The sequence below is a fragment of the Schistocerca serialis genome, chromosome 1, assembly GCF_023864345.2.
Source record: "Schistocerca serialis cubense isolate TAMUIC-IGC-003099 chromosome 1, iqSchSeri2.2, whole genome shotgun sequence".
Classification (NCBI taxonomy): Eukaryota; Metazoa; Arthropoda; class Insecta; order Orthoptera; family Acrididae; genus Schistocerca; species Schistocerca serialis.
This window is the reverse complement of record NC_064638.1, coordinates 867,876,505-867,898,359: the sequence shown is the minus strand read 5'-3', so window position 1 is coordinate 867,898,359 and position 21,855 is coordinate 867,876,505. Positions and strand designations below refer to the sequence as shown.

Below are 21,855 nucleotides of genomic sequence, written 5' to 3'. Positions count from 1 at the left end.
GCGCGGGCCCGCCTCCTTATCCACCAAGGCAAGAAGGAGTGCTGGGAGCGGTATGTGTCCACAATTGGCCTCCATGTCACTCCATCGCAGGTCTGGGCCAAGATTCGACGCGTCTACGGCTATCGGACCCCTGTCAGTGTCCCTGCGCTCTCACTGAATGGCGCAGTTTGTACTGACTCCGACGTCATTGCAAACCGCTTAGCAGAGCATTTCCGCTTCCGCTTCTGCGAATTACCCTCAGGCCTTCCACTCCATTCAAGAGCGGATGGAATGTCGGAGGCTTTCGTTTCGCACCCACCACCCAGAATCTTACAATGCTCCATTCAGTGAGTGGGAATTTCGCAGTGCCCTAGCCGCTTGCCCTGATACCGCTCCTGGGCCAGATGGCATCCACTGTCAGATGCTGAAACACCTTTCAGTGGACTGCCAGCGACGCCTCCTCGATCTTTACAACCGTCTTTGGGTTGAGGGGGAGTTTCCGTCGCAATGGCGGGACAGCATTGTCATCCCCGTTTTGCAACCTGGAAAGAACCCTGTGGAGGTGGACAGCTACCGTCCCATTAGCCTCACCAACGTTCTTTGCAAGTGGCTTGAACGGATGGTGAGCCGGCGCTTAAATTGGGTACTGGAGTCTCGGGGCCTTCTGGCTCCGTCTCAGGGTGGGTTCCGTAAAGGCCGCTCCGCCACCGACAATCTGGTGAACCTCGAATCAGCCATCCGTACTGCCTTTGCCCGCCGTCAGCACCTGGTCGCTGTCTTTTTCGACATGCGGAAGGCGTACGATACGACATGGCGTCATCACATCCTTTCTACGCTTCATGGATGGGGTCTTCGGGGTCCTCTGCCGATTTTTTATCCGCAATTTTCTGTCGTATCATACCTTCCGCATGCAAGTCGCGGCCTCATATAGTTCCTCCCACGTCCAGGAGACCGGTGTGCCACAGGGTTCTGTTTTAAGTGTCTGCCTGTTTTTAATAGCCATTAACGGGCTCGCTGCGGCCGTGGGAAATTCTGTCTCTGCTTCCCTGTATGCTGACGACTTCTGCCTTTACTACAGCTCTACTGGCATTGCAGCTGTTGAACGTCAGCTACAGGGCGCTATCCGCAAGGCGCAGTCTTGGGCTGTAGCTCATGGGTTCCAGTTTTCAGCACCCAAGACCTGCGTTATGCATTTCTGCCGGCGACGTACTGTCCACCCGGAGCCGCAGCTTTCTCTTAACGGCGAACTTCTTTCAGTGGTGGAATCACACAGGTTTTTGGGGGTGGTTTTCGATGCCCGGTTGACTTGGCTGCCTCATATCCGGCAGCTCAAACAGGCGTGTTGGCGGCATCTCAATGCTCTGCGATGTTTGAGCCACACTCGCTGGGGCGCTGACCGATCTACCCTGTTCCGGCTCTACCAGGCGTTAATCCAGTCTCGTCTGGATTATGGGAGCCTGGCTTATGGCTCAGCTTCCCCATCTGCATTGCGGGTGCTGGACCCAATCCTCCATAGCGGGATACGCCTTGCCACTGGTGCTTTCTGCACCAGCCCTGTGGACAGCATACTAGTGGAGGCAGGTGTCCCTCCACTGTGGTTACGACGCCAACAATTACTGGCTGCTTATGCTGCCCATGTTTTTAGCTTGCCCAGGCATCCAAATTACCGTGTCCTGTTCCCGCAGTCAGTCGTCCATCTGCCAGACCGTCGGCCCCAGTCGGGTTGTCCGATCGCCGTACGCGTCAAGGAGCTTCTCTCCGGACTTGGGTTTTTCCCTGTTCCACCTCCTTTCCGGGCACCTCTGCGTACACCCCCGTGGAGTGTGCCTCGCCCTTGCCTTCGGCTCGACTTGGCACAGGGCCCGAAGGACTCAGTCCCTCCAGAGGCCTTCCGCCGCCGCTTTTATTCCATCCTGGCCACGTATCAGGGCTCTGACATAGTTTACACTGACGGCTCGATGGTCGCTGGTCGAGTCGGTTATGCGCTAACTCTAGGGGACCACTCCGAACAACGTTCCTTGCCGGCTGGCTGCAGCGTTTACACTGCTGAGCTGGTCGCCATCTTTCGTGCCCTAGAGTATATCCGCTCCTGCTCAGGTGAGTCCTTCGTTATCTGTAGCGATTCCCTGAGCGGTTTACGAGCTCTCGACCAGTGTTTCCCTCGTTCCCGTCTGGTGATGGCTATCCATGAGTCCCTGCATACTCTTGCGCATTGCGGCCGCTCTGTGGTCTTCGTGTGGACCCCAGGCCATGTTGGGATACCTGGCAATGAGAATGTTGACCGCCTGGCGAAAGAGGCCACTAGTAAATTATCTCTGGAGATTGGCCTCCCGGAGACTGATTTGCGGGCAGTCTTACGCCGCGAAGTTCTTTCGGTTTGGGACGCTGAATGGCGCAATCTGCCCACGCCCAACAAACTCCGTCCAATCAAGGCGATGACGACTGTGTGGCGGTCGTCCGTGCGGGTCTCCCGCAAGGAGTCTGTTGTCCTCTGTCGGCTGCGCATTGGGCACACTCGGCTTACGCACGGCCACTTACTACGCCGTGAGGACGCACCTCTATGTCGCTGCGGCTCCGTTTTACCTGTGGCCCATATTTTATTGGAGTGTCTGCTTTTAGCTGTGCTCAGGCAGTCGTTCGCACTGCCTAACATGCTCCCTGCCCTTTTAACAGATGACTCTGCTACGGCTGACTTAGTTTTACGTTTTATTCGGGCAGGGGTTTTTATCATTTAATCTAAGTGTTTCTGTTTTATCTTATTGTTTTGTGTGGATTCTGGCCTTTGGCCTCCGGTCTTAAACTGATTTTTTAATGTGTTTTAAGTGGTTGGCTTTTCCTTTTTTTATTTCTATGGTCGGCCAACCACCGTCACACTCTGTGTGATTTTAGTTCGTTTTGTCTGGTCTTTGTCTCAGTTTCTCTTGTTCTGTGTCGTCTGTGCTCTATTCTGTTAATCGTTTTTATTCTCTGTGGGTGTTTTTAGTACTTGGAAAAAGGGACCGATGACCGTAGCAGTCTGGTCCCTTTAATCCCACAAACCAACCAACCAGTCTCTCTAAAACTCTCTAATCCTCTAGTTCTTTCAGTTTATCTAGGTCCCATCTCCTTAAATTTCCACCTTTTTCTATTTTATTCAGTTTTAATCTGCAGTTCATAAGCAATAAATTGTGGTCAGAGCCCACATTTGCCCCTGTAAATGTCTAACAATTTAAAACCTGGTTCCTAAATCATTGTCTTAACATTATATAATCTATCTGAAACCTTATAGCATCTCCAGGCCTCTTCAACCTATACAACGTTCTTTCGTGATTCTTGAACCAAGTGTTAGCTATGATTAAGTTATGCTCTGTGTAAAATTGTACCAGGCGGCTTCTTTCATTCCTTACCCCCAGTCCATATTCACATAACTACTTTTCTTTCTCTTCCTTTTCCTACTATCATAATCCTGCCCCCAATTTCTATCAAATTTTTGTCTCCTTTAACTATCTGAATAATTTCTTTTACCTCATCATACATTTATTCAGTCTCTTCATCATCTGCGGAGCAAGATGGCATATGAACTTGTACTACTGTGGTAGGCATGGGCTTCCTATCTATCTTGACTACAAAATAATGCGTTCACTATGCTGTTCGTAGTAGCTTATCTGTGTTCCTGTTTTTTTATTCATTATTAAAACTACTCCTGCATTACCCCCTTATGATTTTGTATTTATAACCCTGTTTTTACCTGACCAGAAGTCTTGGTCGCCCTGCCACCGAATTTCACTAATTCCCACTACATGTAACTGTAACCTGCCCATTTCCATTTTTAAATTTTCTAACCACCTCTCGATAAAGGGATCTGACTTTCCATGTTCCGATCTGTAGAACACCAATATTGTTTCTCTTGATAACCGACGTTCTCCTGAGTAGTCCCCGCCCGGCGAACTGAATGGGGGACTATTTTACCTCTGGAATATTTTACCCAAGAGGACACCATCATCATTTATAATCATATAACCACACTGTAAAGCTGCTTGCCCTCGGGAAAATTATGACTGTAGTTTCACCTTGCTTTCAGTCATTTGCAGCACCAGCACAGTGATGCTGCTTTGGTTGATGTTACAAGGCCATTTCAGTCAGTCATCCAGACTGTTGCTTCTGCAACTACTGAAAAGGCTGCCCCTCTTCAGGAACCGTATGTTTATCTGATAAATCAATCATACCTTTTGTGTAACCCATAAAGAGGAACTGAGTAATGAGATTTCAAGGGCCCAGCACCATATAGGTATTCTGTTTGAATTATGGTGACTATCCAAGTAGAAGAAGAAACTTAATTTTGTCAAGGGGAAGCATCATCTTCTGCCAGATCATATTCTTTAATCTAACCCATAGTAGAGGGGTTAATTTTAATGCATCCAATATCTGAGGAATACTGAAGCATCTAATGGTAGACATACCCTTTAACAATCACTTTCGCCGCGCGGGATTAACCGAGCAGTCTAAGGCGCTGCAGTTGTGGACTGTGCAGTTGGTCCCGGCGGAGGTTCGAATCCTCCCTCGGGCATGGGTGTGTGTGTGTTTGTCCTTAGGATAATTTAGGTTAAGTAGTGTGTAAGCTTAGGGACTGATGACCTTAGCAGTTAAGCCCATAGGATTTCACACACACAACAATCACTTTCTTGGAAGAACATTTTTTATTCAAAAAGTTACTGTAGACATTAACTTTCAAGGATTTCTTTTTATGTTGTATGCATTCTCTCCGTCTCTTAGGGATAAACATTAAGAAAAATAACATGAGCCAGGAATCCTTAATCACCCTCACATGTCCCTGCAAGTTTCAGACCTATCACATGCAATAACAGCTGAAAGCCCTACAACAACTGCAGATTGAATGAATGTGTGTACTTTTGTTCCCTTAATACTTAATACACTGTTATTAATGATGATTGAAGTTCTCAGCTAGTCTGATACTGATTTTTTAGGATTATAGTCAGAAGTTACTGTGATTTTCCAAACTGATGTATGTGATTATTCTGTGCTCGTATTGTAACAAAACTGTCATCGTACACATCCAGCACTCTTTATTTTGCAAAATGTACACAGATACAAAATACACACTGGCAAGATTGTGTTAATAGAGTAAATAAATTTCCTGAACAAATCTGTGATCATTTCAGGTATCTTGTCAATAAAGCTGTCTATGTTGCTTAATATTTTTCTTTATTTATAGCACTGTTTCAACTACTGCCTTCATCAGATCTGTAATAAAGGTTAAATGAACATAAAAGGCGGGGTTTTTGTTTTATATTATCAGGCTATAAAAGGTGAAAAATTAAAAAGTTAATTTGTAGAAAGTTCACTCACTAAAACTTATAACTTGTAAAACAACATTCAGTGAACATATCATTAAACTTATAAATAAGAATGTCATGAAGTGTCAACTCAGTGTAAAAAAAATTACAAAGATGCAAGTGCTAATCGAGAGTTGGAGCTAGTGTGGGTTATGTTGCCTTTGTCCCACCTCCTCCTAATGCCGTACTTATAAAATGACAATCATTAAAATTATGAACATTCTAAATTAAATTATAAAACACAATTTAAATGAGTACAGTAGCACTTTCATAAAATTAGGTTTTGTGGGCAGCTAAATAACACAATTCTGTGATCTAAAACTGTTTATACCATGCCCAATGTTGTTGTCAGATGAAGACTTGAACATTTTCAAAGTGACACCCAAATCTGTACTGAACCATAACCACCAAATTGCATTTTATGAATTGCAGTACACAGAAAACTTTCTGTACAGGCATTACTATTTTTAATAACCAGCACTATTCATGGGTTGAGTAACATAACATGGCTGTCATTATTACCAACTAAAATATCCACAGATGTTCCACCATGGTTTGTAGCTACAAAATATTTGTTTGCTTGCATAGCCATATGAAATCTGATGTTCCTTCATCTACAACATGTGTATTTATGTTTTCAAAGCATTCCAGGCAAATACTGGACTGGTGTCTTAATAAGTTCCTATGTCATTTTTCTATAATGCTAAAAAATTAAACTAATGACTCTTTGACAATCCTGTTACACAGTGTATTTGATAATGATTTGGAGACACTTTAATCTTGTATGAGCATGTGCCAGAAAGTAGTGCCTCTGAATTTTTCATGCGAAAACTCTTAAAAGTTTTTTAAAGAAAACAACCACATTTAACATTCTACATCAGCATTTTTTTTTTTTTTTTAAGTCAAACAAAACAGGGTTCCAACTCCTACTTAGAGGATACCCCTAATCTCTGTTTCTGATATTGTCAGATAGCTAGATTTCAGTAGCGTGTTTCACTACACAATCCCAGTAACGTGACACAGGGGCAGTCATTTGTGTCTCATCGTACAGAATTTTATGTCCTTCAGTAAGACAATGTTCATCAACCAAAGATTTTTCTGACTGAAATAAACACATGTGGTGATGGTGCTTCACGTATTGATCCTGGACCGTACGGATCTTTTGTCCACTGTAGAGTTCCCGGCAGTCACAGGGAATTTTGTAGACACTGGACGTCCTCAAAACCAAATCATCCTTCATCAAGTCCAGCAGTACTCTAGTCATAGCTGGTGGATGGAATACACTTTTAATATTAAAGCTCATTAAAATTCTTCCTGTTTTTGAAGATATGCCTCCTGTAAAAGGTAGGGACTGACAGTCCTCAGTCTTTTTATATGTTCATCAGATGTCTCTGAGAACACTATAATGTCATTAAATGACAAAGACACATCATCCACTTCAGGTGATGTAGAAGATTATCCAGCATCCGTTCAAAAGTTGCTGGTGCATTACACAAACCAAACGGCATTGCCTTAAACTCGCACAGTCCCTCAGGGGTGATGAATGCAGTTTTCTCACGATCAGCCTCATCGACTTCGATTTGCCAGTGTCCTGAGTACATGTCCATGGTTGAGAAAAACTTAGCCCCCCTTCAGGCAGTCTAGTGTATCGTCAGTTCGTGGTAGAGGGTAAACGTCCTTTTTAGTTATGTTATTAAGCTTCCTATAATCAACACAAAAGCTCCAACTGCCATCCTTCTTCCTGATGAGAACTACTCTACGAAGGCTGAATGATGTCATTCTTCATCATTTTCTCTACCTCGACGCGAATTATTCGATGTTCTGTTGCTGACACATGGTATGCTCTCTGGCATTTTGGTTGATGGTCTCCAGTGCTAATCCAGTGCTTCACTGTCGATTTGTCTAATTTGCTCTTCACCTGTGGATTGAACCATTCAGAGAACTCTTGAAGAATGGCAAGTAGCTTCTTCTGCTGTTCCTTAGTGAGATCTGGAGATAGTCTAGCTAGAAGATTTTGTCTCGTAATGGTAGCGCTAATTTCGCCCACAGACTCGGCATGGGAGGTTTCTACGACACTCAGCTGTTCTGCGATTAATGGCTCAGCATTTGCTACGCACATGCGTCTTGGAAGGATCTGCGGTTCATGGCGACAGTTAACTTCCCACAATTCACCGAATCCGTTCTTAAACGAGACGACTGAGGCTGGGATGACGAAGTTATTCTTCAGTGGTATGCTTCTCTTACATTCCACGACAACATCCATGGGTTGATGCATGGCATGACACATGACATTTACCTTTCTAGTGCTGACTGCAGGAATGATCACTTCATCCAGCACACATTGTCTCCGCACACTCGGATGCGCATCTTCCTGTCCACAGTATCTCATCTCGTCTAGCATAATCTTTGAGTGACCACAATCTATAATTGCCTGAGAATCTTTCAAAAAGTCCCATTCGAGAATAATGTCACGACTACACTCTTGCAAGACGATAAATTCTAAGGGCTGTGTATGGCCACTTGTACCCACATGAATGACACATCCTCCTGTAGGTTTTGCATATTTCCCGTTAGCCACTTTCAGCAAATATGTTTTGTTGTTGAGGAATGCGGTTTTCTGCAAACTGGTGATGCTATTTCTCCAAAATGACTGAATATGATGTTCCAGAGTCCACAAGAGCTTGGGCTGGGCAGAAGGATACCAATGTAGTTTCCTGTCATTTTTGTAGTGATCGACAGCGGAGAATTTTTCTCTTCGGTGGCCTCACCTCCAAGGCAGATCACACCCTTTAGTTTTCCAGGTTGCAGCAGCTAGGTGATCGGCTGGAGCTTTTATGTGGCGATGGAGACCGTGATTGGCGTGTTGGGGAGCGTCCTCTCCAGTGGCTACCTTGGGGCGACGGTGACCTGCGTTGTCCTGCACCCACATCTTCTTGGTCATCTTTGTTGTCCCGGAGTTGGCGTGGGCTAAGATCGATGTGCTGTCTTCTGGCGCAGTTGTCATCAAATATCAGCCACCTTTCTTGACAATAGCGCAACACATGTTCCGGTCGTCTGCAGTGGAAACATACTGGTTGGTTATCCTGGGTCCTCCAGATGTCAGTCTTCCTTGGTGCCCAAACAGGTCCCTCATGCGGCGTTGTAGGAATGTAAATTCACCTGGGTCTTGACTTTTTCACCGTTTTAGAGGGAAATGAAGAACGAGAGATTGGGTTCAATGTCTGTTCCACTTCCTCTCTTCTTGAAGCGTCTCAGTTTTTTGCTCACCGTGCAATCCAAGTGCCTTCTGCACTTCCTCTCTCACTATCTGACAAAGAACACCTGTAAAATCAGTATCTTCCTCCGTAACGGACATCGATACGACAATTGGAAGCCATTAAAACTCAGTTCGTCAGCGCACCTGACGATGGCGACATGTCTGATCGCCGAAATATTGTGCCCGTTGGACACTATGAACCGGCAGTATACCCATGGACTGTTCGAGCAACGAATATGCCGGGAGAAACTGAAGAATCACTTCTTGCGTGTAATACTTTTTTGTTGTATTGTCTCGATATACTGGCACCATTTTTTGAAGTTGTCTGCTGTCAAAACCTCCTTCAGGAGTAGGGCTTGATACATGTCCTCAGCAACACCCTTCATGAGATGTGCAACCTTATCTTCCTCCTCCAATCTAGGATCCACAATATTACACAGCTCGAAGATGTCTTGAATGTAGGATGCTGTAGTTTCTCCTGGACGCTGTGCCCTGCACTTTAATTTATCTTCAGCCTTGCACCTCTGTCGTGTGTCGCCGAAATACTAGTGCAGTTCTGCCTGGAATACTTCCCAGCTTGTGAACTTCTCCTTGTTAATCTCATACCATTGCTTGGCAGTGCCCTCCAAGTAGAAAAATGTGTTAGCCAAACACACGGTGTCATCTCATTTGTTAAATTTGGCTATACCTTCAGCCACTTGTTTGGATGTTGACCATCATCACCAGAGAACCCGGAAGGATGTCTCATGTGGTGGCACACAGTTGCTGTATTGTAATGTCCTCTTCTTTTCTGTTTCCGATAGATTGTGATCTGTTGAATATGGCTCGAACTTGGGTTTCTAGCCATGTAAACGGCACTTCTGTCGTGGCCTGATGGAAGCCACTGTGTCATCGATAATGTGCGCTATCACAAGTCCCAATACACAGTGCCTCCACCAGAATAATGTCATGTAGAAGAAGGTGTAATTAAATGAAAGACAAACACTAACTTCACCTAACGAAGGTTTATTCAGCACTTGCACATACAAGAGCGCGGAGCGAACTGCCTCCGGTCAGAACACTTACGGTATATATACAGTTATAGAACATTCCACTACAATGATTCTTGACATTTGTGGATACTTCTAGAATGTACTTGAACTGCATATAGAAATCAAAATTTTACGGTTCAGGTGAGTATTGAACCCACAACCTTCCATGCAACAGTCTAGTATCATAACCACTACACCACGGTGACTGTGCTACTCAGCTTATTCTGCGAGAATATTGATTTATTGTTTCCATGGGTTTTCACCACTGGTGTACTGTCGTGCTTTGTACTAGAGAGCAGTTATGTTTAGGCACGCGGGGTGGACCTACAGGTGGTGTATAAAGGAGCTGTTGTTGCACTTCGATTTCAGTTCCAGTGAGTTAGTGTGACAGCTTATTCACCTGAAGATGCCGGCCAAGTGAACCCCCGAAATATTGTCAAGATGATGTTATGTTCTGGCTGGAGACCTGATACGAATATCAAGTCACAAGTTCATTGATACCATCACTGTAGAATTCTTGTCTTCATTGACAGAGCCTTCACTTCATCTATGCTTGCACCAATTCATCATTATCAAAGCAATGTCCTTGAACTTGTTCTTTAAGTTTTGGAAACAGATGAGACTCAGATGGTGCCAAGTCGAGACTGTGTGGACGATCATAGATGACAGTGAACTCAAAGCGTCGGACTGTTGGCATTTTCATACTGAAGGAGAAGGTGCTCCATGTGTGGACTAGCTCTTCGAATTTGAAACTAGATTATAATACATTGTCCCTCACGCTTCCACATAGTTATGTTAGACTCTACCATGTTACACACTACAATTGGGAGCTCACTAGTGGCAGGGGGCTGCAAATATGTAGACAAGAAGAATAAAGATGTAGAATGTGAATAAAATTTGTTTTATTTAGAAAGCTTGAAGAGTTTTCTCATAAAAAATTCGGATGCATTACTTTTCAACATGCCCTTGTATGATGTCCTCTTTAATAGAACTACTAGCAGGCTGTGATAAAGATCTCAAATTTTAGGTATTTTAACTGTTTTTGATATCAAAATGGGCTGAAAATATTGATTTTTATGTCCTGAATTTAAATTTTGTAGCATTATATAAAATTGCTTGTTTTATTGTTATCGGTTTCCAGATCCAGACGATGACCCATCAGCACGCCTGAAAACTGTAAATGCTGAAACACAGGCAATTTTGGATGAACTGAATCGTGAATACAAGGCACCTGAAACTAAAGTAGAAGAAAAGAAAGTTGCTGACAAATTTAATGCGGTAATAGGGTACATGTAAAGTGTCAATAATTCTGTGATTGTAGAAATGTTTGTATCGTACTCTTCTTGTTTAATGAATTAAAAAGGCCATCAGCAACAGTCAGACATGACTCTTTGTGAAATACTCACTTGAAGTGACCGAAGCACACATGGCACTATTTCACCAACAATCCTTGCCTTCATCACTTTCATTGGACGAGTAGCTTAGGCAATTATGCAGCAGCACAACTGTGTCTCGCAGAGAGACTGATGCAGTTTTGTTTCACCACTAGCTCTGATACTGAATTTAGATTTTGATCTGTAAAGCACATTCCAATGTTTCAAATGCTGAAGCTACTCTTTCAAGGTTAGGAGGCATTGACATCCACTGTTTGCAAACCAGCATGACATGGAGACTTTTCTAGTGTCCAGCCCTTTGTAAGAGAGAGTTAAAAATATTTAATTAATTTGGTATCCAAGCACAGAATCAAACTATAAAAGAGATTATGAACCAAATAACTGCAATCACAGTTTGATTGCATATGTAATTAATGAACTGCTAAATTCTATAGGCAAATTTCCTCCACGAAAGTAATCTTTTCCATGATTCCAAAGTGAACAGTGTGTTGCCGAAGTAAAGGACCACAGCATGAGAAGGTCTGCATAATTTTTAGATTTCTGGAAATAAATTTAGTAAAATAGTTTCAAGATGATATGTTTGTTAGAAAGCAAGTCAGTGTTCACTGCATTCAAACTTGCTCTGATTCCATGAAAAGAGACCTTTTTGTCGTGGAAGCATTGGGCTGGAGTTAACGCAGAATGACCAACTTAAAAGTGCAGTAGACTCCCCACTACTCTCCCTGAAAGGCTGCTGGAGTGTCAGCACTGCTCCCCTAATCAAGGTGGCTACAAGGAACTACTTTTTACCAGTGGAGTCACTCTGCAGTGTTAATCACAATGTATTGGCTTCAGTCCACTGTGATGATTGGTGTGCAAGTCTGCCGCCATTGTAGTTGCAACATACACTGGACTTGTTAACTTGAAGTCTAGTGTGCACAGGAAACTCGTGATGAGATTTGATCGCATCTGTAGGTGATGTGCAGTATTTCAGAAGTCCCTGTAGCAATGTGTGCCTGTGTCCAGTTCTGCAAGCAGCCGACTGCCAGTGCACTGATGCTGTAGTGGTGCTTTTGGGCCCCCATCCTTGTTGTTATCTCTCTAACTGTTATTGCTCAGTAACTGCTTATTTATGTATCTTGTTTGTCCCAATAGATGTTATGCAGATTTTGAATTAAAGTGCAGAACCTCTGTTATTCTTCTATAATCCTTCCACATGTCTCCAAGAAACTCTTAAGAAGCCACTATTGAAACCCCTTCTATAGGTTGCGAGCTCAATCACTGAACAATTCAAGGGGAGAGACAGTTTTTGCAAGTAAGCCATGACTTGTCTGTAAAATTACAGGAGGAAGTGACAGACTTGTAGGTACATTTGTAATCGTCAGTAGGAATCAAAATTTGTCTTTTCATTTATTAGTCTTGTGATGATTGATTACAAAGCAGTGCAGTAAATTTTTCCAGGGCTTCACAGGCCTGGCACATGTGCCAGTCTGGGAGGGTTATAGAACAACAGCTACTGACTATTACGTAAGATCTTAGATGTGGTTGTTCATCCACTCCCAAAAATATACTGAGTGGGCTGGTAGATAGATGGTGTTTTCTTCAGCTATTCTCTGAACATGAAATAATACATTTTAGGTAGCAGCTTTCGACTATGTCTGTACTGATTTTCTCTCTCAAAATGAATGGTGCAGTTTTAAAAATTAATAATAAATTGATTTATTACTTTATACAGGCAAACCTTACATCATAAACAGCAGCAATTGTCCAAGCTTTTGGTGTGCTACCCACTGTTTGCATGTTGTCTTTACTACAAAGGTGTAGCGTCTATTTCCAGGATGGCATTGCAACAGGAAAAGACTTTTGGTTGTCTCCATTTTGAAGTGACCAGGTCTGCGTTCATAGTGTAGCAAGAGTTTTGTGCACAGTTTAGGAAAGCCCCCCCCCCCCCCCCCCCACACACACACACAAGAATAACGTAGGTAGGTGTTAAAGTGTGCTAGGCATTTCATCTAAGTCGTCACAGGTCATTTGGTAAAGCAAGTAGGGAATTGTAAATGCCAAATGTTGTGGTTTTGTGTAAGTGGCTATGTTATAAACTGTACAAAGTGGGATTAGTGCAGGCCATTACAGTGGCAGACAAAGTTGAAAGGCATGACTTTCGTGAAGAGTTGCAGTTAAAAATGGAGGATATTGGTTTTGTAGAAAGACTTATCTTCCATGTAAGTGGCAAAGTGAACACATACAATGTCCATATCTAGGAAGTGAGAAACCACATATGCTGATAGAGCATCAGCATGACTCTCCACAAGTGAACATTTTCTGTGCGGTAGCATGTGAAAAAGTCAATGGCCCCTTTTTTTACCAAACAAGTGTTGACAAATAATTCATTTTAAGACATTTTGGAAACCTAATAGTTAACCCTGCAGAACACCCTTTATGGTGATACATTTTGCAAGTGGACGGTGCTCTGCCCCAATTTCACAGGAATGTACAAGAGCTTCTTAATCGTGTTCTTCACCAAAGCTGGATTGGATGTGCTGCAACAGCCTTCTCCTGTGGCCACCCTGTTTGCTAGATTTAACACCCTTCAATTTCTTTCTGTGGGGGTTTGAGTTTATGTCCTGCCAGTGCCCGTGGCCCTTGAGAAAGTGTGTGATTGGATAAAGCAAGCACTGCAGACCATCACGGAGGACATGCTACACTGAGTGTGAAAAGAATCTGATTACCATGTAGATGTGTTTTGTGTGACCAAGGTTGCACATATTGAAGGATTGTGATTAATGCATCTAAAACTTGGGAGAGTTGCCACTGCTTATGCTGTGAGGTTTACCCATATAAAGTAGTAAATTGATTTGTTATTATTTTTTAAAACCACACAATTAATTTAAAGATCAAAGTCCAGGTTAGGATATCAACAATATTATGAAAAGGATAGATTGCTACTCACCTTAAAGATGGCACACGAGTTGCAGAAAGGCGCAATGAAAAGACTGTATACATGTAGCATTTGGTGAAAGCTTTCTTCAGAATGAAAAACGCAACATGTTCACACAAGCAACACATCTTGTACATGACTGCTATCTCCGTCCAGAATAAAAAATAAGAAGATAGCGTAAAAATGCTATACTTTCCTGTGACAGTCACAGAATACCAAGCCAAATATGACAGTAGAGCCTTTTCCACCGTTTCTAATACTTGTACATTACTGAAACTCTTTAGTCAAACAATGAAAAAATCCAGGATGGAATTTAACAATATTACAAAAAGGATAGTTACTACTCACCATGTAGTGGAGATACTGAGTTGCAGATAGACACAACAAAAAGACTGTCACACAATCTCTGGTAGTCTGGCTGAAGCTGCCAGAGACAGTCTGCCCAAAAGCTTATTGTGTGGCAGTCTGTCTGTTATGCCTACCTGCAGCTCAGCATCTCCGCTATATGGTGAGTAACAACTATCCATTTCATAATATTGAATCTCTTTAATGGTACATTAGATTGCTGGTGCTACATATCTTTTTTTGAAAACACAACAGTTGATCTGAACCAAGTCAATAAGTACCTTGCTGTGATAGCAGAAAGCAGCATATAGAATATCTTATGCTTTAGCTAAAAATCCAGTTAGAGACTATGCTTCATTCCAAAACATTCATTGTGTGTTTACATCTGAATTGGGTAATCTGAGTCATTCAATTTTTAAAAAATGTACGATGACTTAGATTACCTGCATTCCACGTACTCTGTCCTGAGTTTTTATCATTATAAATCAATTGTATTTTTTGGCAACCAAGTTGACACATGTTTTCTGCTTTTACTGATAAATACCAAAGAAAATGACATCTCAGATGCTATCAACTCATTTCTTGTGAGATGCAAATATTCACTTATATTGAATCAGTACTTCATAGAAAGTAAAATTTCTTAAACTTCTGAAAATGATGCTCAAGACATGCTATCATGTTAGTTAATTGCTACATGTGTGTGCTGTTGAGGCAAGCCTTGCTGGCTCTGAATCTTCCTCTGCAAGAAAACTGAAGGCTGATATGTTGGATAAGTCTCTTTTCACTTGAAGATACCTATTTATCCACTTAGTAATTTTATAAAAATTTTATGAAACTTCTATAACTCATAGCTGTACAGGGTGAAACAGAACTCCACCAAAAAACTTTCAGAGCCTGTTGTATTTTGGTATAAAGGACGTACAGTCTCTGTCAACTCATTATGGAATTATTGCATTTTGTTTAGTTTCTATCTGTATTGCACTGAAAATAGTGCACAGCAGTGCAAATTTTGACAATATGTGCTGTGTATCTTGTTTCCGTTTGCCCATGTTACGTGATGTTGACAACAGTATTGCTCTCTTCAACTTGTTGCCCTCAAGTTTGCATTAAGTACTGCTCGGTTTTGTCTAGGGTTTTGTTTTCTGGCAGTGCTAGTCTATGTTAACAGTGATAGACAGCAGTACTATAGAAGGTTTACTGATGAAGAATTGGCCGATGTATACCTTGTGTATGGGTTCACAGAATGCAATGGAAGATCAGCACGACACTACATTGAGCTGTTACTGCACCAGTGCCCAATCACACATGGTGCTTTTGCTTCTGACTGCTGTTGCGTTACTCATATTATTTGTGTTGTGTGTTTTGGTTATTGTATATCATGTACCTCATCAGTGTTGTGAAGGTACTTTTACAGAAACAAGAATGACTGTGGTAACAAACCAAATAAACCATAATTACATTATTACTCTGCAATGAGCACCTGTAGAAGATGGGTCCATTATACCGAAATACTCAGAAGGTATCCCTGAACAACCTCTGAAAGTTTATCGGTGGAGTTCTCGTTCACTCTGTATATCGATGGGCCTACATTTTTAGAATGTGTTGGAAGAAATTAGAAATTACTCAAACAGTTCATCATGACATTCCAGAGCAACATCACTCCCTACCAGATTTAATGTATGTGGTTTTTGTGTGGTACAGGTTATTTTCTAAGCTTATATTTTGTTATATTTTCATAGGCACATTACTCTACTGGTGCAGTGGCTGCAGGCTTTACTTCAACTACTATAGCACCAACAACAGTACATGAAGCTGCTATTATTGATGAAGATGTTGTACGTTATGACCGTGTTAAGAAGAAAGGTAAGTGTAATAGAACTGTTCCCCAATGAATAAGGGAAAATTAAATAGAAGAATGAAGTAAATGCTCAGTAACTGCATGTATTTCTAGATCATATAGATGTAATTTGCTTCAGCTCTTGTCTTCAAGTATGATAAGCTATGATTCACTGAAATTTAAGTATTGTTTGTATTTAAATGTAAATTGTTCATCTTGTATGGTTGTGGTCCATGCAACTTTTTCATTCAATGGATCATGCCCATACAACCTGGAAGATTTACCAGCGCGTAAGACTTCTGGTTGTGAAATTTTTCTTGTGCATGTAATTCAGCTGAACAAATTTCTTTTTTAAGGTTACGTTCGGTTAGTAACAAATCTGGGGCCATTGAACTTGGAACTTCATTGTGATATGGTGCCAAAAGTCTGTGAAAACTTCCTGAAACTGGCCAACCGTGGTTATTACGATGGCACTAAGTTTCATCGATCTATTCGTAATTTCATGGTATGTGCAAACATCTTTTTTCTATTTAATCGTTTATGATCTGACAGGACTTCAAAGTCCCATTTTAGACAAATGAGTGTAAAACATTCTTCGTCATTTGAATTGGCACACAAATGTAGCACTCCACTTATTCTTGCTTTGGTACATTGTTAATGCATCACAGTTCTTTCATGGATGTGTTATCTGTTCTACCAAAGCAATTTGAATTTCAGCGCCCGCAGTCCTTGCTGTATTTGGTTGTATGCAGTTGCAGGATGATCATTCAGTTTTTACTCCGTGCATTTACTGTGAGAATCCAATCTTCATAATTTTTTTTTCCTGTTATTCGGCAAGTAGATTTATGCTAATAATTGACTAGAAGCGGAATATATTATAAATTTGTAAAGATAATTTGGTACTTGTAAGTCCCGTCAAGCCTATAGATATGTGTTTTTGCATGACAGGCTATGAGGAGAAAGTTGAAATATGAAGAGATACTGGAATTACTACTGGAGGATTTTCCATCTGACATCAGTACACTTGATAAGGAAAGCCATGATTCTGATAAATAACAGGTTTTAGAAAAATTCAAACGCAGCAGCGTACAAGTGCAAAAAAACAAAAAATCTTGCCACACTGTCCACCAGTCAACAAGAGAATATTTCCATGTGTTTTCGAGAAGCTGAAGAAACCCATTTTGAGGACGGTAGTGATTTTGAAAATGACCTGACAGACTGCGAACAAGAACGCAGCAATATACAAGCACAACAAGAGGGAAATAGCAAAAAGCAAGATGCTAGTCACAAAGACAATACAGACCCTCCCTCTGCTGAAAATGAAAGAAATGCCAAAATTGTGAATCACAGTCTGAAAGTTTCTCACAAATTTAGGAGACAAAAGTTTGTAACAGATTTTCCAAAATTTATACTCCAAAAGGGAGTGATCGAGCAATACTTTTCCCAAAAGGGTTCTGCAACATATCTTCTTGACTGTTTTGTCAAGCAAAGTGATTGAAAATATTATTTTTAAAAGTAATCTATATATTGTGCAAAAGGGGAAACAGATTCAGCCTATAACTGAAGAAGAGCTTTACAGATTTCTTGGTCTTTAATTCTTCTGCTGTTATCATCATTTGCCACAAAAACTTCATTATTGGTGTTGTGATAGTGATCTGAATGTTCCACTTGTCACGCAAATAATGACAAGAGAGAGACACAAACAACTTCAGTCTGTGATTCACCTGATTGATAAGTAACACACAACTGAAAACAACTACAAACTATAAAAACTCTCTCTAATGTCATCTGACAGAGAACTCAGTAAAATTTTACTATGTCTCTGTCTTCTGATGTATGGGGAAAGAAATACCATCTGCATGTTGGCATCAACCATTATGTGCTTATCCCCTTTCTATACCTAAGAACAACACAGACAAACTGTATAAAGTACATCTGCTAATTACAGCGTTGAACAAAAACTTTCGGAAACTACGGCTTCCATATCAGATTCAGAGTATCGATGAGAGTATTGTTCAATTCAAAGGACGATCTTCCTGAAAACAATACAGTCAGTGAAATGTGGGTACAGGTTTTGGTGTCATGCATATATGTCAGGTTACATCTATGAATTTGATGTCTACCAGGGTGAAACATCTGATAGCAGCAAAGAAAAGTTCGGACTTGGTGGAAGTGTGGTGCAGAAACTGACATTCTGCCTTCACTACAATAATTATGTAGTTGTGATGGACAGCTACTTCTCTTCTTTGGATCTTTTTGAATATCTAAAAGCTCATGGTGTATACGCATGTGTAACAGTGCATCCCAATAGACTTTGCCTACCAAAACTAAAGAATTATCAAGAGCTGCTAAGAGGTGAATTAGAGATTCAAACTTCGGAAGAAGGAATTACATTTTTCAGATGGAAAGACAATAAGAGTGCATATTTTTTATCTAATTTTCATGGAACTGAAACAGCCAACATAAAACGGAAACAAAAAGATGGTACAAAAGTTGATATGACAGCCCCAGTTATGGTTAGAGATTATAATTCACATATGGATGGAATTGATAAAGCAGATATGCTTTAATCCATTTATGACAGACTGTAAAGCTAAAAAATGGTGGCACCACCTGCGTTTTGCTGCCATCGATATAACACTTGTGAATTCATACATTATATAGTCAGATTTCAATGGACGAATAGCTTTCCTTCAATTCGGGTGTATGGTAACTCAGGGATTTCTGACAAAATGTAAAACAGTTTTGAAGAAAAGAGGAAGACCAAAGCAAGAAACGTCTCCCAGCTCTTTACTCCGTAAAAGAAGGCAGAAATCAAATAATGGAAAATCCAGGATGGAATGTAATAATATTATGAGAAGGAAAGTTGCCACTCACCATATAGAGGAGATGCTGAGTCACAGATAGGCAAAACAAAAAGATTTTCACACTTAAAGCTTTCGGCCATTAAGGTCTTTGTCAACAACACACACACACACACACACACACACACACACACACACACACACACACACAATGCAACTCACACACAAGACTGCAGTCTCAAGCAACTGAAATCACACTGTGAGCAGTGGCACCAGTGCGTGATGAGAGTGGCGACTGGCTGGGAGGAAAGGAGGAGGCTGGAGTGGGGAGGCGGAGGGATAGTACGGTGGGGATGGTGGATAGTGGAAATGCTGCAGGCTGGGTGGCGGGCAGGGGAGAGGTGGGGAGGAGGGGGGGGGGGGCGAAGTAGTGGAAAAGGAGAGATATAGAAAGAAATAAAAAAAAAAGACTGGGTGCTGGAATGGGAGCAGGGAAGGGGCTAGATGGGTGAGGGCAGCGACTAACGAAGGTTGAGGCCAGGAGGGTCACGGGAACATAGGATGTATTGCAGGGAAAATTCCCACCTGTGCAATTCAGTAAAGCTGGTGTTGGTGGGAAGGATCCATACGGCACAGGCTGAGAAGCAGTCATTGAAATGAAGGATATCATTTTTGGCAGCGTATTCAGCAACAAGGTTATCCACTTGTTTCTTGGCCACAGTTTGTCGGTGGCCATTCATGCAGACAGACAGCTTGTTGGTTGTCACGCCTATAGAATGCAGCACAGTGGTTGCAGCTTAGCTAGTAGACCACATGACTGGTTCACAGATAGCCCTGCCTTTGATGGGATATATGATGCTAGTGACCGGACTGGAGTAGGGAAGTGGTGGTGGGAGGATGTATGGGAGAGGTCTTGCATCTAGGTCTATTACAGGGGTATGAACCATTTCTCTCCTTTTCCGCTACTTCCCACCCCCTCTCCCCACCTCTCCCCTGCCTGCCGCCCAACCTCCACCACTTCACTGTCCGCCATCGCCACCATACTGTCCCTCTCCCTCCCTGTCCCAGCCTCCTCCTTCCCCACACCCAGTTGCCACTGCACTGGTGCTGCTGCTTGCAGTGTGGTTTCAGTTGCCTGGAACTGCAGTCATGTGTGTGAGTTGCTTTTTTTGGTGTGTGTGTGTGTGTGTGTGTGTGTGTGTGTGTGTGTGTGTGTGTGTGCGCGCGCGCGCGCGTGTGTGCAGGCGTGCTTTCATGGGTGTGCATGCACGCATACTCGCACGCACACTTGCGTGCGTATGTGTGTCTTGTTGACAAAGGCCATTGGCTGGAAGCTTTAAGTGTGAAAATCTTTTTGTTGTGCCTATCTGCAACTCAGCATCTCCGCTATATGGAAAGAAAAAAGAAAGGTTTCTCACCTTCATTGTTGCAAGTCGTGGTAGTTGTGAAAACTGTGCTGTTCATAATATAGAATCAGGCCTCATTCTGAATGTTCTCATTGTAGAGTATTTTTGTGTGTCAGTGAAAGAAAAAACGATTTCTATGAGTATCACTTTTTATTAAGTAGTGTTTGTTACTGTCTGTACAGTTTTTTTGAAAAAATTAATAAAATTTGCATAATATTATTCGGTCTGGTTTTTCTTTATACTAAACCCAGTGGTGGATTTACATATAGACCCACTAGGCATGGGCCTAGGGGCGGCACCTTAAGGGGGGGATGGTGTGCCTAGGGGCGTAAAATTTTTAAATCCGCCACTGACTAAACTTATTTCCTAACAACTAGAATACCACAGAAAAATTTCGAAATGTCAAAGTCAAAAAAGAAAAAATTCAGGCCATAAAGAAGGAAGTCAGATGTCCATGGTAATAGAAAATGTCACTACACGACTGTATATTCTTGAGTCCACAGAAGAAATTTTAATCTCATACAGCATATATTTAATCTCTATTTAATTCTGACCTATTTTGTCAAAGTATCACATAACCTGGAAACAAACTGAAAACCTGTGCTGCAGGGTAAGACACTCATTTTCTTTCATAAATTTACTTAGTCAGTGTTGTAGTTCCTTATGAACAAGTTTATATTGATGGCAGCAGTGTGGGAAAAAACATGCAAGGATATCATTTTAGAATACCAAGGGCTATTTGTAGAAACTTCACTGACTAGAAGTTAATTTTGAATTTAATTCAGAAAATAATCCCAGCTGATGAATTTGCTATGTTGTGCAGTACTAAACTTAGATTGAATGAACAAGGTTTTAAATTATCATGTAGTATCTGTAAAATCAATAAATAGAAACTATATAATTTTCAGTGCTTAAGGCTCTCGTACACAGAATGCTGCTCACCGTCATGGCCCAGAATGGTAGGGAAACAGCATTTGGAATATTCAGGTGGTACTGTTTTAAAACATTTATGTCTCATAATTATCTGGATAGCCAATACCGTAGAAAATACATTGTTCAGAAATTGATAGGTTCTGTCCAGACATCAGGTGGTGTGGCTGATTTGACCTCGTACACATACTGTTGCCAACTATGCGATTGTGATATGTTTTTAGCTGTTTGCTGAGCGTGATTCAACGTACTTATTGCAATGTGTTGGCAATGGATTTAGGTAACTATGTGTGTGGACTAAAGTTTCAACAGTTCACGTATTTTAGAATTGTTGTTATTCAATCCTAAAGAAACCATTGATGATGATGGAGGCAGAGGTATACATCTGCATTTTCTGCTTATTGGTACAGATTTCATTGCTGATAGACTTACAGTACCTACTATGTTGGTTCAACACAGACACAGCTGTCACACATGCAGTGTGGGTGTTCAGTAGCTATATTCTTATCCTCCTGTGAACACTGCCATGTGTAGAATTTAATAAAAATATACAGTTACTACTTTTCGGTCATAGAGAGCATTTTTGTAAGAGGTTCCCAATCATTATTGGTTACTGTTGAACT

At 41.7% G+C, this 21,855-nt stretch overlaps 1 protein-coding gene and 1 long non-coding RNA gene across 2 annotated transcripts in view; one reads left to right on the top strand and one right to left on the bottom strand.

Annotated features, from left to right (window-relative positions):
• LOC126485814 (RING-type E3 ubiquitin-protein ligase PPIL2) overlaps positions 1–21,855 on the top strand; it is an 81,999-nt gene that overhangs the window by 13,549 nt on the left and 46,595 nt on the right. The window contains exons 5-7 of the mRNA XM_050108904.1: positions 10,741–10,877; positions 15,995–16,118; positions 16,449–16,597. Of these exons, the coding sequence (XP_049964861.1) occupies positions 10,741–10,877; positions 15,995–16,118; positions 16,449–16,597 (410 nt within the window). The remainder of the gene's footprint in view (positions 1–10,740; positions 10,878–15,994; positions 16,119–16,448; positions 16,598–21,855) is intronic.
• Positions 11,175–21,855, bottom strand: part of LOC126485841 (uncharacterized) — a 95,825-nt gene continuing 85,144 nt past the window's right edge. Inside the window, exon 3 of the long non-coding RNA XR_007588083.1 lies at positions 11,175–11,289. This is a non-coding gene — a long non-coding RNA (uncharacterized LOC126485841). The remainder of the gene's footprint in view (positions 11,290–21,855) is intronic.